The sequence below is a fragment of the Scomber japonicus genome, chromosome 9 (genome assembly GCF_027409825.1).
Source record: "Scomber japonicus isolate fScoJap1 chromosome 9, fScoJap1.pri, whole genome shotgun sequence".
NCBI lineage: Eukaryota > Metazoa > Chordata > Actinopteri > Scombriformes > Scombridae > Scomber > Scomber japonicus.
Genome location: NC_070586.1, coordinates 6,173,131 through 6,188,525, shown reverse-complemented (window position 1 = coordinate 6,188,525; position 15,395 = coordinate 6,173,131). Strand labels below are relative to the sequence as shown.

The 15,395-nt window shown below is 38.7% G+C and overlaps 1 protein-coding gene across 2 annotated transcripts in view; it reads left to right on the top strand.

Annotated features, from left to right (window-relative positions):
* Positions 1 to 1,978: 1,978 nt before the first annotated feature.
* The window catches only part of LOC128365492 (ral guanine nucleotide dissociation stimulator-like), a 44,066-nt gene continuing 30,649 nt past the window's right edge, over positions 1,979 to 15,395 (top strand). For both annotated transcript variants that reach the window (XM_053326250.1, XM_053326249.1), the window contains exon 1: positions 1,979 to 2,203. In XM_053326250.1, coding sequence (XP_053182225.1) covers positions 2,015 to 2,203 — 189 coding nt within the window. In that variant the 5' untranslated portion in view covers positions 1,979 to 2,014. The remainder of the gene's footprint in view (positions 2,204 to 15,395) is intronic.

Here is a 15,395-nt window from a genome sequence, read left to right as displayed (position 1 = left end):
GCTAGCGACTTTACGGCTGGATATTTTATTAATTATATTTTATAGAATTATTGTGTGGGGGTTTTTTGTGTGTGTAAAATCTTAATCTACAAATAATAAGTAAGTAAATACCTAGTAAGTAATTTCTTTAAATGTATGGAAAACGGCGTAAAAAGTAAAATACTTAAGTACAGTTAGTTGTAGCATAAAATGGTAAAATTGCATATAAAATGGAAATACTGAAATATAGTTAAATAGTGAATAAATACAGCAGTATATGAGTGAATGTATTTTAACCTGCAGCATGTGTGTGTGTGTTTTCTTTTCACATGCCGACCTGCTGCCATAGTGAGAGCAGAAAACACAACACCATCACTTCCCCCAAAGGCATGACGTAAGAGTGGAGAAGTTTAACGCTGCCTTCAGGGACACCTCGTAAATTTGTAGTGCGCGTTTTAAAATATTAACGCGCGGCACAGATCGGCCTTTGTAAGATAACAAATAATGCCTCTGTGATAGAAATAGTTGTTTTAATGGATGACACCAATAAATATCACATGATTTTAATTAATAAATAAAACTGAAGGGATCCTTGTAGGTATATTGAAGGCTCATTTGCAGAAACTTTATATTGTAATACTGTTTAAAATGAGTAGTAATGAGGTCTGACATACTCAATGCTGCAGAAAATTAATTTCTAACTTTGTTATTATATTATATTGATTGTTTTGGTCATTGTCTCAAGAAAAAACTACTTGGTTCTCTGGTTCCAGCTTCTTAAATGTGGATATTCTCTGGTTACTTTACTCCTTTATGGATAGTATATGAAATATCTTCAGGTTGTGGACGTCAAGCGAGACATTTTAGGTTGTATCTTGAGCTTTGGGAAACAAAGATTGACATTTTTCACTATTTTCTGACATTTTATAAACCAAAGGACTGATCGATTAATGGAGAATTATTAGTTTAGACCTTTATCTGTGTATGTCTTCCTCCACTGGATGAGTTATCTGTCCAGAATGTATACAAGATAATCTCAAATGTGTCTTAAAACAACAGTCAGGAGTCCAAGTGAACATTGAAACTTGTTTTATTTGCTGTAATCATTCCTCCTGTTCATACTAACCGTTAGAAGATCCTTTCATAATGCTAATATGAAGCTTCAGTCGTCCAAATGAGTCAAATCAAGTAGATATCTTTCAACATTACAGTGTTTTTAGTACCAAAGTTCCTCTTTTTGTTCCTACACTTCCACCACAGCTCAACAGGGAAACACTAAAAGGGAATCTGATGCTATAAAGACTGTAAATGTGTCAGATATCACTTGATATGACTAACTCACACTGATGAAGAAGTAGTTTTAGTTTAGTTTTTATTTAGTTTTAGTTTGAGTGTTTCAGGTATTGGGAGGAAAGCCTTGATTAGTAAAAGCTGTAAAAGATGAAATAACGCTGACACTGAGGTCAAATGAGCTGTGTTTGTTTGTCTCCCTACTGATACCAGCCCGTTATCTCTACAAGTCAAACTGAACAGAAAACAGTAAAAATGGAGAAAATGAAAAGCAAACTAAAACTAAGCTGATTTTATCTGCAATTCAGTGTTGTTTTAGATAGATTGGCATTTTTTCACTGCTAGTTTTAGAGTTACTCTTAGTTTTAGCGAACTAGGCCTATAATAACCCTGGTGGACACACTGTGGATTAAACATTTGAAGGAGATCTTTTTAATAGTCAGTGTGAACAAGAGGAATCATTACAGCAATTACAGGAATGATTCACTGCTCATATTTAAGTCCTTGACAACACACTTGAATCCTCTTCTGTGACACTCATATTTCCGACGGCCGTGAAAGCAGCACAGTGTGTTGAGGGGGGGGTGGGGTTTAGAAAAGCCCCTGGAGTGAGTCATGATTCCTCTAACAGCAGCGATGATCCGCAGAGAGAAGCAGTGAGACTCTCTTACTTTTGGAGACGCGGGTAGAAAACAAAGCGAAGCAATGTCTCAGTGAGTGATCTCTCTCGGCTCCGCGGGCATCCATGGTCTATCTCCCGGGGATGCAATCCGAGGCGCACAGCGTCAAGCCGGGACAACTGGTGGAGATGTTTGACTCGTCTTGGAGGGTGCGGAACATATGGGACGGGGTGAGATTGGAGGTGGTCGAGGATCGCAGCCCGGTGGTCCTGCACAGCTTCACACACCTGGACCCGGACCTGCCTCTGCTGGAGGTGAGGGAGGTAGGAGAAGGGAAGGAGGAGGGAGGGAGAAGGTGGGAGAAGCTGGAGGAGAGGTCCGTTAATTGATGCTGGTTGTTGTGCTCTGAGGAGGAGATGTAGGGAGTTGGTTTTGGGGGAGTCTTAATTGGCTTCTGAGCTAATGAGGAACTATTGTGTTGGGACGTCATCTATCTATCTATCTATCTATCTATCTATCTATCTATGAAATGAAAAAGATTCCTTCAGTGTCTTCATATGACTTTATATTAAATCTATCAGCAGGAAACGTTGTATGATACAGATCAAGGTTGACACATGACTGATATCCACATCATTGAACAGTGTATACTCAGCAATTACTACCTATCTATCTATCTATTTATCTATCTATCTATCTATCTATCAATCGAAGTAGTAGTATATAAAAAGAGAGAGTGTTGATATAATTTGTTTTAGTTCTGTATCATTTCTTCCTCTTTTAGGCCCCAAGAATAAACAGTTTATTACATATTTAAACATTTAAACAGCTTGACGTATCCGAAAAATATACAGTATAAATGTCTCCGTCGTTGTTTTGTATCCTGGATGATGTCATCCAACGTGAAGGCGTCTTACTAATCCTTTTAAACCCTGCAAAGCTTTATTACAAATAGGTAGATGCCAATTCAACAGCTTACAGAGGATGTGAGGGAGGTAGGTGTTTCATGAAGATGTTAGAAAGTAGAACCTGATATGAAGGCAAAGACATTTAATGTGACTGTTGAGACACTCCCCAGAGGTTGGCATGAACCACAGTGACAGGATGACTTGCTTTTTCACAGGTTTTTCCTCCTGTGGTTATTATCACCCCACCCTCTGTAGGCACATTTATTTAATTCATTAGTGAAGTGAAAGCAACTGAAAACCCTCCTGCGTCATTGTTGCTGAGTCAGATCGGACCGAATCTAATGAAATATTGAACATTTTGATATTGAGAGTAGGCGATATGTTAGGTATTTCACAAGCTGGTGTTTGTTTTTGTGTTGTAGGATTGAGAGTTGTACTTTTAGCTAAATGTGTATAGACTGCTTGTACATTATACATCAGTGACATGCAGAAAATACACTTTAGCTGACATAAATCCATGAACTCATATATGTAACGACTACTGACGTCATGATTATTGATGGAGTATTGGGCTGGGCGACTTTGATATCGATGTTCTGACAATGTTGTAGGGATTGCTATTGGTGCTTTCATAAAACACAATGATAACTTTGATAATTAATCATCAGTAATGTGGATATAATGAGTAAATGTGTAAAAGCAGTCTGTTCACTTTACTGTAATGCCGCCTCATATCATGATAATGATATAATACCGATGTATTGCCTAGACCTTATTGAGTATTTACTTGCTTGGTTCACACAAAAAAAGAAAGTTCAGTTCAGATATTGGTAGGGGTGTGAGATATATATAGTCTACGCCCTCATTTTGCAAAAAAAATACTTTGAGTGTTCATACATTCACTGCTGCTGTCCTAAAACATCCGATCTAAAAGCCATCAATTGATCTGAAACCCGTCAACGTGACACATTACGATGCGTTGACGGCTTGTAGATCAGGTGTGTGCACCAAGAAGAGATAGTGAACCAGGTGAGGTACTTAAGCTGACGATAACTACAATCGTTATGCTACTGTAAGTGCATCATGAGGAAAGTAATGTAATGAAATCCAAGCAAAGGATGGACTAGATGACAATGCGCAGGGGAGGGTGGGGTACTGTATCGGGATAGGTATCGTTATTGTGATATTAATGATTTATATCGGGATCATATCGCCCAGCCCTGCTTATTGGGTAGATGGGCCTGAGGCAGGAGCATAAATGTAAAAACAGGAAGAACCTGTCCGAGTATCAAAAAGTATAAAATGTGATGAACTCTGTCGTTAGTCCAGGTCGAACTTTGTCTCATTCTCTAACTAGTTTCTAGTAGTCGGTCAGCAACTGTTCTCATAATCGGTCAAATGTAGTTTGGATCATGTTCCCACCTCAAAAAGAACTGATCTAGAATTCATTAGTGACCCAGACCACTTTCTCTAAAGGGTCTCTGTACGACTGCTGTTTTCAGATCTGCCTAAAAGAATCACATCAAGGTGGAAAACCAACCAGAGTCCAATCAGCTGGGCTAAAAGTCGCAGGTCTGAAATGTGTCTGAAGTCTCTACCTGTTTGCTGTATTCACCCACCGTCTGACTACATCCATCATAAACTGTACATCACATGAACACTGCTCTTTTCTACCAATCCTACAATGCAGTCAGATGCTTTTAAATGATTGTTGTGCAACTCTCAAAGCAGACAGCAATGACGCTAAATGAGGACGATTTAGAGAGCCTTCCGAAATCTCAATTAACTGCTCACTAATGAGTGAAATATTGAGTGTCGGTCACACAGGGAGCAGTTAATGAGCAAACAAGGGAGTGATTTTAGATTTTATTTATTTATTTATTTTACTTTATCCTCATCACCAGCTCCGACTTATTCCATTTCCATAACTCTACTTGTTTTACTTCCCACCGATTCGCCCTCCTCTTCAGCTCATGACGCACATATATACTGTATTTTCATGGCTGTCTGTGAAAATGTCGTTTTTAACATTGTCCAGCTCCTTACATCCCCAGCACTCTATCAGATAAGGAGGGAGGATGAGTAATCATATTTATCGGTCTTACGTAAGTCTGGGATGGGGCGCTCGGCATCATAATTTATACCACATGGAAGACAATCTGGCCTTCGCTTTCTGTCCACTTTGATGGGATAACATGTTCTCTCTTACTCTATTCCTGGTCTGTTTTGTTGACATCTTTTAACACAATCAGAACCAGGTATCACAAGCCTGTTTTTCCTTTTTAAGACCTGGTACGTTTCCCCCTTTTGTGTCATCCTGAGCTCCTGTCTCCAGCTAACCTGCTCTGCTTCGTCTCTACACTCTAATCTAATCCTCTCCTCTAACACAATTACCTAATACTTAATCCCCGTCCTGTAGAGGCAGAGGGGTTTCCTCCACAATCGCCGCCTTTCTTCCCCTCCTGCTACAGAGGCTGAGGTTATTTGATGCCGGTGGTTCTGTTATACAGTATGGAGGGTCAGTGGGGGTGATGTGGTTGGTAATGAAGGGTGGGGGTTGGGGTGGATTCAGTCATTTGTTGATCCCTGGGGCTCCATGTAACCGGCACCAGCTTCAGAGCAGACTCTACTCTGTATATATATGTATGTGTATAATGTAACAGAGAGGGTCACATGGCTTTGAAATGAGGGTTTGCCATTAGATCAGGTTGCTGCTCTCTTAGCATAAACTGGAGCAACACACCATTATTTTTCTAGCCTGAAGCTTCTTTCATATTTGTGTCTTTAATAGTTTAACATGTCAGGAGGACTGAATGAGTCTATGATCAGCTAGATGCTGCTAAAACACGACTTAAACGTTGCACCGCTTTCTTATTTTTGAACCTGACGGTGACATTTTTGCAGATGGGTTTCTGCCTCGTGTCTTGTCTGCTAATTTTTGAGTTTATAGCCACGAACAACCTTTCCAAGGCTGCCAGTCGCTGCTGACACCTTCCATAGTTATAAGAGCTCAGTAACCTTGAGATGTTACTGATACTAATGCAGATGCAGCACCTATAGTATGGTTTACTAGTTTTAGGGCTGCAACTAATGAATATTTGTATTATTGATTAATCTGCTGACTGATCATGTGGCCTATTAAATGTCAGAAAACAGTGGAAAATGCCAGTTGACATATTTTCAGCTCATCTTGGTGGCTTCAGAAGGCTTATTTTGGACAACCAATGGTCCAAAACCCAAAAATGATCATCAGATAGAACCTGAAACCATAGCATGTTTAGCATTTTGCTTGAAAAATGACTATTAGCTCCAGGACCAATGTTAAATACTCTCTTTAATTGCCTACCATTTGATTTATGTTAAAAACCGGAGCATGTATTTACTATGCAGTCACCTCTTCTCTTGATATAAGTTTGATTCAAATCATAGACCTGAACAAGTATTAAATGCCAGCTTTTTGTTGTTAACAGCTTTTGGTGCTGAGGACATTTAGTACCAAAAAGTGTTGCGGTTGGATACTCATGAGCGCCCACTTGCAGCTGGTTGTCGCTCTCAGTGCCGTTTGTGTTTGCTTTCCATGGTTGCCTCAGTTTTGATTTATACATGTTGACGTAGATATGCTTTGAATATCTCAATAAAGGGTCCTGATCCATGTTCTGCATTTTAAACTGCCAAATTTAGTTTGATGGGAAAGAGTGAACGGTGGATACGAGATGCTCAGCTGATTGAACGTCATGTTTTTTCCATTGGGTTTGTTTGAATATGTAACCATGTAATCGTATTTTCATGGGAGCCAAGAAAGCAGCACCAACACAGACGTAAAGAGCTGCAGTCAAACAGTATACAAGAGTGCATTCAGGTTAAAAATAGCCACAATTAGGAGCTCTGAGAGCTTTTGAAACACTAGTCCAGTAGCAAACCAGCAGGATTAGGAGCCAAATCCACATAAAACAGTTCTAAACAAAGAGTAGGCTGCTTCTCATTGTCTCAAGAGACTTCATACAGTAAGTGGTTCAAACTGTGAGACAAAAAGCAGCTTATTCAGTTAGTGTACATCAGAGAAGGAGGTCTGCAGCTCCTAAACAGTTCAGACCAGTTCAGGACTGAGTCTGATTCAAACAGAGACTGCTTCTGTCTGTGTGGCTTGGTTCACCTTCACGCTCAGATCTGAGGAGAGATCCGTATATCTGATTCTGTTTCTATTTCAGGGCGTGATCCATATACAGTACAGTTATGAAGAGACGGTGAAATCAGAGACATACAGTGACTGAAACTGAACCTGAGTTGAGGCGTTTCCATAAATACAAAATGAATCGGCTGTGCAGCTTTCTTTCTCTCTCTCTCTCTCTCTCTCTCTCTCTCTCTCTCTCTCTCTCTCTCTCTCTCTCTCTCTCTCTCTCTCTCTCTCTCTCTCTCTCTCTCTCTCTCTTTCTCTCTTATTGTTGTCCGGTTGAGTGCTGACAGTGACTCAGCCGAGTTTACAAACAGTCCCAGATGAATAATGACAGAATAACACAGTGCAGCTCAAGTTAACCCACATGGAGTATATAATCTCATATCCAATCAAAAACAAACAGGAGCAGGTTGCATGTACACAGTATGATCTATTTTTATCCAAGTGTTTTGTATAGACGTGTGAGGAGGAATCAAATCTTTGCTGAGTGAGTGAAGGGGTAGCCTGCAATGCTTTTTGTCTCATTTGAGATAATCATTGATCGAGGCTCAGGCGGAAGTTTGGCTGAGCAGCGCTGAGAAACAGGAGCCGGACCGTCCGACCCGAGTCTGCACAGAGGAGCTTTTGTTTCCGTGGTTCGGTTTTTTGGGAGGGAGACGGGAGTCTTGCTGCTGGGTTCAGGATCTCAGCGGCAGACAGAACGACAGAAACAGACAGTGGCTGGAATGTGAAGGTCTAACGCCTGGAAAAATACTTAATTCACAGAGTTTCTTTTAAATTGTCTGATTCTGCACTCTCTGCCTGTCTGACTGGACTGCTTCTTACACAAGACACAAGCAACAAAACACATATTAACTAAAGTTTATTTACAGAGTACTCTTAATCAAAGGTACAGTTTTAGAGTTTATTGGCCTCCATGTGACGTGAATCTAATGGTCTCTAATCAGCCTGAACAGCAACGAGCTGCATGGAGTTGTCCTTTTTAAACTTCTCATCTGGACTTAATTAAAACTTGGAACAAAATCAGATTCTGAGGCATGTAAGTCTGCATGAAGCTCAGATCCCATCAGGGTCACAGCATCTGAACGTCTGAGGGTTTGCAAAGAGAACAAGAAGACTGGACTACAAGAGAAAGTCAAGCAGCTGTTTTAATCCAGATTAGGAGAGATTGGGGTGGATTTTTTTGGCAAGACAATGCCTACTAGAGCTCCAATGATTAATCTGATAATCGAATAATTATTTTTAAAATGTACAAATTCTCAAAATCACCAGAAGATTTTTTTCCAGATTCTCTCAATTCCAGCTTCAAATGTGAATATGACAATAAACAGAATAACTTTGGGTTGTTTTGGACAGAACAAGACATTTGAAGACACAAGCTTGAGCTGTTTCAACATTCTTCACTATTTTCTGACATTTTACAAACCAAACAATCAAGAAAACACAGATGACAGATGAATAAATAATGGAAGTAATGGATAATTGCAGCCCTGGTTCAAACTACAAGTCGAGGCTACTGCGGCTACAGAGATGTAGATCATGTAGTGACACTAAGACCTGTGATTAGACAACATAAGCTGCTGCTGATGCTGAGTCTTTCAACCGTCTTACTGCTGTAAACTTTACCATTCCTCTTTTCGGGTAACATGTCATCTAGCAAAGCTTTTTCCACTGCAAACATTCACAGGGTTAGGGTTAGGCAATCATTCAAACACCAGCAGTAGTCTCCTATTCAATAATGAGGTTACCTGGATGTAAACCTAGTTCTACATGCATGGACGCAACTCACTATATCTGCTGTATGACAAAGTGAATAAAAGACTGTAAATAAGGTTACTGGTGACTATAATTAAAACAGGATGTGGAGGATTCATGTGCAATGGTGCTATCAACAGGTGAAATTAACCAAACGTTTCATTAGTGTAGCAAAGGGTTTAAGTGTCCTTCGGTTTGATGATAGGTGCTTAAACTCAATTTTTCCATTATTATTATTATTCTTAAAACAAACATAAATTCTGCTTCAGCTTAAAATTTGATGCTATTGGACTCAGTTGGAGGTAATTGTGTGATGAATGATAAATTAAAGTCTTTCACACTTGGCTAATTACTGCATGAATGGACATGACTGTTGGATTTGTCTGTTTACAGAAATAAGGGACACAGTCAGAGACAATCCGACAAGCACTTTGTTGAAAGCATACTTTACTCTGAAAGTCTATTATATTGTATTTATAATAAGACTCCAGAATAAAATAAAAAAGATTCCCCTGAACCTTTGATCACACAAACAGGAGATAAAGCAGCAACATCACAAAGTTCAAGAACTCCGCCTGTGTTTGCCTGTCAGAAAATGATGAAAACAAGGTCCTGCCAGAGTCCTGAATGCGGCCTTTATTGAGTCAGATAGTCGAGGGCAGACGGGACAGAGAAGGTTCTGGAGGGATTTGATTTGATACGGCGGGATTATCTGGTTCCTGTAGTGGAGGGATTGGAGGTCTTTACTGCACCGTCTCGGGCACAGCTGCGAGTTTTTAGCTTTTCTGTTTCATGAAGTGATTTAATTTCCCTTCTGCAGGACACAATGAACACAATACTGTTTCTTTGAGGATTTATTTTCATTATCAAACTGTTTTCCCTCCATTGTTTGACATGGTTAAATATTACCTCCTCTCTGGTTTCAGTAAATATTTCAGTTGGCTCATTGCTTTAATTACGTACCCTGACGTTAACTCGACTCTTAGTTTAGTCTGTTGTGAAGATGAGACGAGTCGCTCTGATTCTTTTTGACACAAGTACTTTCCATCTGGAACATTTTGACAAAATAATCTGAACTCACGGCCCATTTAGAAGCTTTTTCGACCAGGTTTCAACATCTCAAGTTAATTATCAGCAAATGGAGTGTAATAATAATCGTTGTAATGCTTGACTTTGATGAGGAACATGAGCTGTGGTTAAGACCTCCAGTAAGTGGAACTTGAGTTCGGATTATTTTGTCAAACTTCTGTTGCCGAGTTCAAGAATGAACATTTAAGATAAAATCTCTTGTAATCTGATTTGATTTTGCTTTGTTAAATTACAGAAGGACATGACACCAAATAATAATAATGATAATGATGATGCATTTTATTTAAAGGCGCCTTTCAAAGCACTCATGGACATATATAAATATAAATATGTTATGTTATATAACTAATGAATATTGGTGAATCTACTCATTATTTCTTTGATTAATCATTTAGCTTACAACTTACAACCTTGTTTTATTTTTGCACCATACATTTCATATTACATTGGTTTTTCACTTACTGTAAAAAAACAAAATCAACCATTGTATGTTGATATTTAACTGTATATTCCTTGTAAGTATAACATAGTTTTACCTTTTTTAATGCTACTTGTTTGGTCTATTTTATTACTAACTAAGAAATTGACATCTTAATTATGACCAACACCTAAAATGATGTGCTACCCTAAGCTGGACAGTTTATTATTGATCTTACAGTTGAGAGAACATTTTCAACTCAAGGTCCACTTACAGCTTTTAAACGTATTAGGCGATCCTAACCCTTTCTCAGTCGGTTTTAAAGACTAAATTCCTCCATCAATTAAAACATTCTCCTCTTCTAATAAACCAGCACTGATGCCCAACAAGCTGAAAATAAATCCCTCATAAAATAGATAAAAACGGAATATAAACTTTATAGCATAATAAACTGTGAAAAACATCCAAACAACAATATAAAAGACTCCTCTGTATAAAGTTCTGGTTAAACTGGTTTAAACTTTCCATCATTCAAACCATCCTCCAAAACAAGCGATTAAATGGAGCTTGAGTTGAGATTGTTTTGTCAATATCTTCTTTAGTCTGAGAAACAACCAAAAAACCCCAACAAGCATTTCATTTGCAATGATGTCAAGTGGAATATTTAAGAAGCTGCAACCACTATGTTTGATATTAAACTCACTAACTAATCGATTATAACTTATTTTCTGTCTCTCAGTCAGTCAGTCGATTTCAGAAGCTGCACAGAAAAACCTGTTGCGTGTGAACGAGGTCATCTAAACCCCAACAGCAATAAGTACAATAGTTCATAGTTCAGGCATAGAAAAGATGAAAATAAAAGAAACTGGGACGTTCGTGGTCACTGCCAGCAGCTTCAAAAGTGAACACCCTTAGTGAAAGATAAGAGCTTTAATGATACTCCGCACACGCATGTTAGTGATTGATAATGGCTGACAAAGCTGCTGGCGATATCACCAATACAGTGGAAACAGCTAATAGTCGTCATGACATGGCAGGTCAAAAAGGTCACTGTAAGAAGATGATTATTATAACCAAATTTTACCATCTAATCAACACTTGTGTATTTATTACATGGGTTTAAAGTAATGAAACAGACTTCGCCATTTACTGAATTTTATTGACTGTTTAGAACACTGTTTATTGTTTCGTTGCTGTGTCTCATTGGCTCGATTTCGGAAGTTTATCATCAGCTATGAGGAGACAATGTTTTTAGTTGACTTTCTTTTTCCTGTCATGGTTTCCGGGAACGAGCAAACGGCATACCACGAGGTAATAACGGTGCTGCTAAGTACAATATCAAGGGAGTAAAGTTTTTTTTTAAATTATCACAGTTAAAAAATTGTTGTAATGTATGAAAAGATCCAAAATGAAGACTTTAAACAGACTAGATTTACTATAAGCTAATTATTTTAGATTTTTTTGGGACACTTTCAGTGGAAACGGCTTATAGTCGTCATGACTGTGCAGGTCAAAAAGGTCACTATAAGAAGATGATTATTATAACCAAATTTTACCATCTACTCAACACTTGTATATTTATTACATGGATTTAGTCAGTAATAATGAAACAGACCACTTCGCCATTTACTGAATTTTATTGATTGTTTAAAACACTGTTTGTTGTTTCGATGCTGTGTCTCAGTGGCTCGATTTCGGAAGTTTATCATCAGCTTTGAGGAGACAATGTTTTTTGTTGACTTTCTTTTTCCTGTCATGGTTTCCGGTAACGAGCAAATAGTATACCACAAGGCAATAACAGTGCTGCTAAGTACAATATCATACATGTATCAAGGGAGTAAAGTTTTAAAAAAAATTATCACAGTTAAAAAATTGTTGTAATGTATGAAAAGATCCAAAATGAAGACTTTAAACAGACTAGATTTACTATAAGCTAATTATTTTAGATTTTTTTGGGACACTTTCAGTGGAAACGGCTTATAGTCGTCATGACTGTGCAGGTCAAAAAGGTCACTATAAGAAGATGATTATTATAACCAAATTTTACCATCTACTCAACACTTGTATATTTATTACATGGATTTAGTCAGTAATAATGAAACAGACCGCTTCGCCATTTACTGAATTTTATTGACTGTTTAAAACACTGTTTGTTGTTTTGTTGCTGTGTCTCATTGGCTCGATTTCGGAAGTTTATCATCAGCTTTGAGGAGACGACGTTTTTCGTTGAATTTCTTTTTCCTGTCATGGTTTCCGGGAACGAGCAAACAGCATACCACGAGGCAATAATGGTGCTGCTGAGTACAATGTCATACATGTATCAAGGGAGTAAAGTTTTTTTTTAAATTACCATAGTCAAAAAATTGTTGTAATGTATGAAAAGATCCAAAATGAAGACTTTAAACAGACTAGATTTACTATAAACTAATTATTTATTCCTTATTTTAGATTTTTTTTTGGGACACTTTTACCTTTATTGTACTGGCAATGTTACTGGTAAAGAGGCCAACAGGAACCATGGGGACAGAGAAAGGGGTATGACATGAAACAAAGGTCTCTTTCTAGACTCGAACCAGGGACATTGTGGATATTTGGCAGTAGTAGAGTATCCACTTGGCTATCAGGGCACTCCTAAGCAAATTACCTCAACAGCATTTGTGCAGGACTGAATCTGTCCCGACCTTTTTGATCCGTATAAGCAGTTTCCAACTGTAGCTGTCGCCCAGTTTCAGGCACCACACACACAGAAGGGTAAAATAAAGGTTTGGTTTGTCCTCTTGTGTGCTAAATGATAGGAAAGGTGAAAAATGAGGAAATATTACCAACTGGGTGGTTGATACAAATAACTTGAAGGCAACTTGAAAGAACAGAGAACCTCCTCCACTTAATCAGTTCTGACTTCACAAGACTTCACATCGATTTCTGCGACACTGTGAGCACACCCAGAAGATCTGGAATAAATCAGAAGTTACAGCTACGTGGGGGAAAAAGAAAAAGAAAAATCATCTGATGGCAGGAAATGTAGTTTGAGGTCATCTCCCAAAATCTAATCAGCTGTTCTTTGGCCCACGGCCGGTCTGTCAGCTTCAGTTCACACAAAAATCTGTTCGTGTTCATGTCAAGTTTTCGCTTGAGGACACAAACAAATGTAAAAATAGACTCTTTGTGATGGTGGAGAAATTATCCAGAACATTTTACATTAGCTCTGATGCAGAGAGAGGACTAAAAACAACTTTAGTAGCACCACTCTTTCTCCTCCTTTATTCCAAATGCCAAAGTCTTCACATGTGTTATCTGATCAACAGTCCAACATCTAGAAGATATTCAGTTTACTGTTGTTGTATAATTGTATGATGATTGATTTTCTTTAATTGCAACTCTAGTAAAATGTCATTTATTGTCATTTTTTATCTATAATTAATGACATTTCCATCAGTCTCAGCTCTGATTTGTGTTTAGCAGTGTGCAAATTTCGACATGTTATCTTTGTATTAAATCAAATTTAATCGAATTAAATCGGAAATGATGATTAGCGATTTGTGTTATCATCTAAATTAATCCAATAAACCTACTGATGGCTTATATCTGACAACAGTATAGTGGTGCTAAGTGCAGAAATGCACATGTATATTTTATATTTGTATAACGCGGCGATGTTCAACGTAGTTACAACTTCCTCGAGCATCACTTCCTGTTTGAAAAGTTCTCCCTCATCTTCTGCTACGCAGCCAAGATGGCGACCATTGAGAGCAAGAAATGTCCATAGTTCCACTTGCACTTATAGTACACTGCATGTTTCCATACTTCTCAATGTAAAGGCACTTATGCACTCAGAATATGATGAAATGTAAGTACAGAAGAAGAGATTTGGGACGCAGCAGTTAGCATGTTAGCATGTTAGCACAAAGTCTCACATTAGAGCCATTAGCCACTTAGCCTTGTTTAACTTGAGCTGTAGCCTTGTGTTTTATCATGCAGCTTGTTGTATTATATATCATTAAAGGAGAGTTTCACCTGTAAAAGTAAAGGTTTCAGTCAAAGATGGAGGTGTGCATCATTTTGGCTTTAATCATTGTACTGCTCGCTTAGGCCTCCCCACCTCACTATGTAGACCACTGGAGACTTTTCTGAGCATTCATTACACCCTCCTCTCTCCTCTTCTGTCTCTTGCCCTACATCCAAATGATCTCACTGGCTTTCAGCGCTCATTGTTAGCGAGGGGAAGTCGCTGGCTTGTGCTACAGGGGCTGTAATGGACGCTCGCTATTGTTGGCTTTGTTTAGCTGTTGACTGTTTAGGGAGCAGGTTTAGCTGTTGACTGTTTAGGGAGCAGGTTTTCTCTTCCCACTGGGAGTTTCCCTACTGATCTACATTTAGACGTCGCCTCCGAGGGGGCTTTCTAAGGTTCATTTAGGGGCTTCGCTCGTGGAAGCAGGTGTGTGCTTTCTGCTGACGAGCTTCATAATTTAGCGACTTCGAAACACTGTGTAGCCTTGAGGGGATTTGGCTGCAAATCAGGGTTTGCTTTTGTCTGGGTGTGTGTGTGTGTTTTGTTTCAGTCTGTTCCTGTGCCATGTGGCTGTGTTTATAAAGACTGTACGCCATCACATACAGAGATGGGAGGCGTTGTTGTGTGAGATAACAAGATGTGCAGGTCTGACTGTTGTTCATACTGAGGGAGTGAAACTGGAGGTTTGTCAGGTGTTGGACTCTCACTCTCATTCCTTTTAATTAGGGAGGATAATACCAGCTTATTTCAACCTGAGTCTATCTCTGTGTAGATTTCACCATCTATACCAGTTGTAATAATAATGCTGTTCTCACTGAAGACTCCTGACATCTGGGGACACTGTGACATCTCTAAAAGTAGATCTAATGAGAAAAAAACCAAGTCTGAACAGTAGAAAGATCACTGTCAGTTTACAGACCCTTTTCCTGTTTCCAGCTTTGACCTCCTGAACTCTCACTTTCACATCCATATAAAGTGGTTTGGATCATTTGCATTAACTGTGTGGTTGTCTGACTGCTTTAAGTGATGTCCCCAAATTTCAGATAATCAAATTTCACTTGTCTTTACATTTATAGAAAGCTTCCCAGAGTCCAAAGTAACTCTTAAAACGTCTTGTTTTATTCGTCCAACAGTCAAAAACCTGCAGACACTC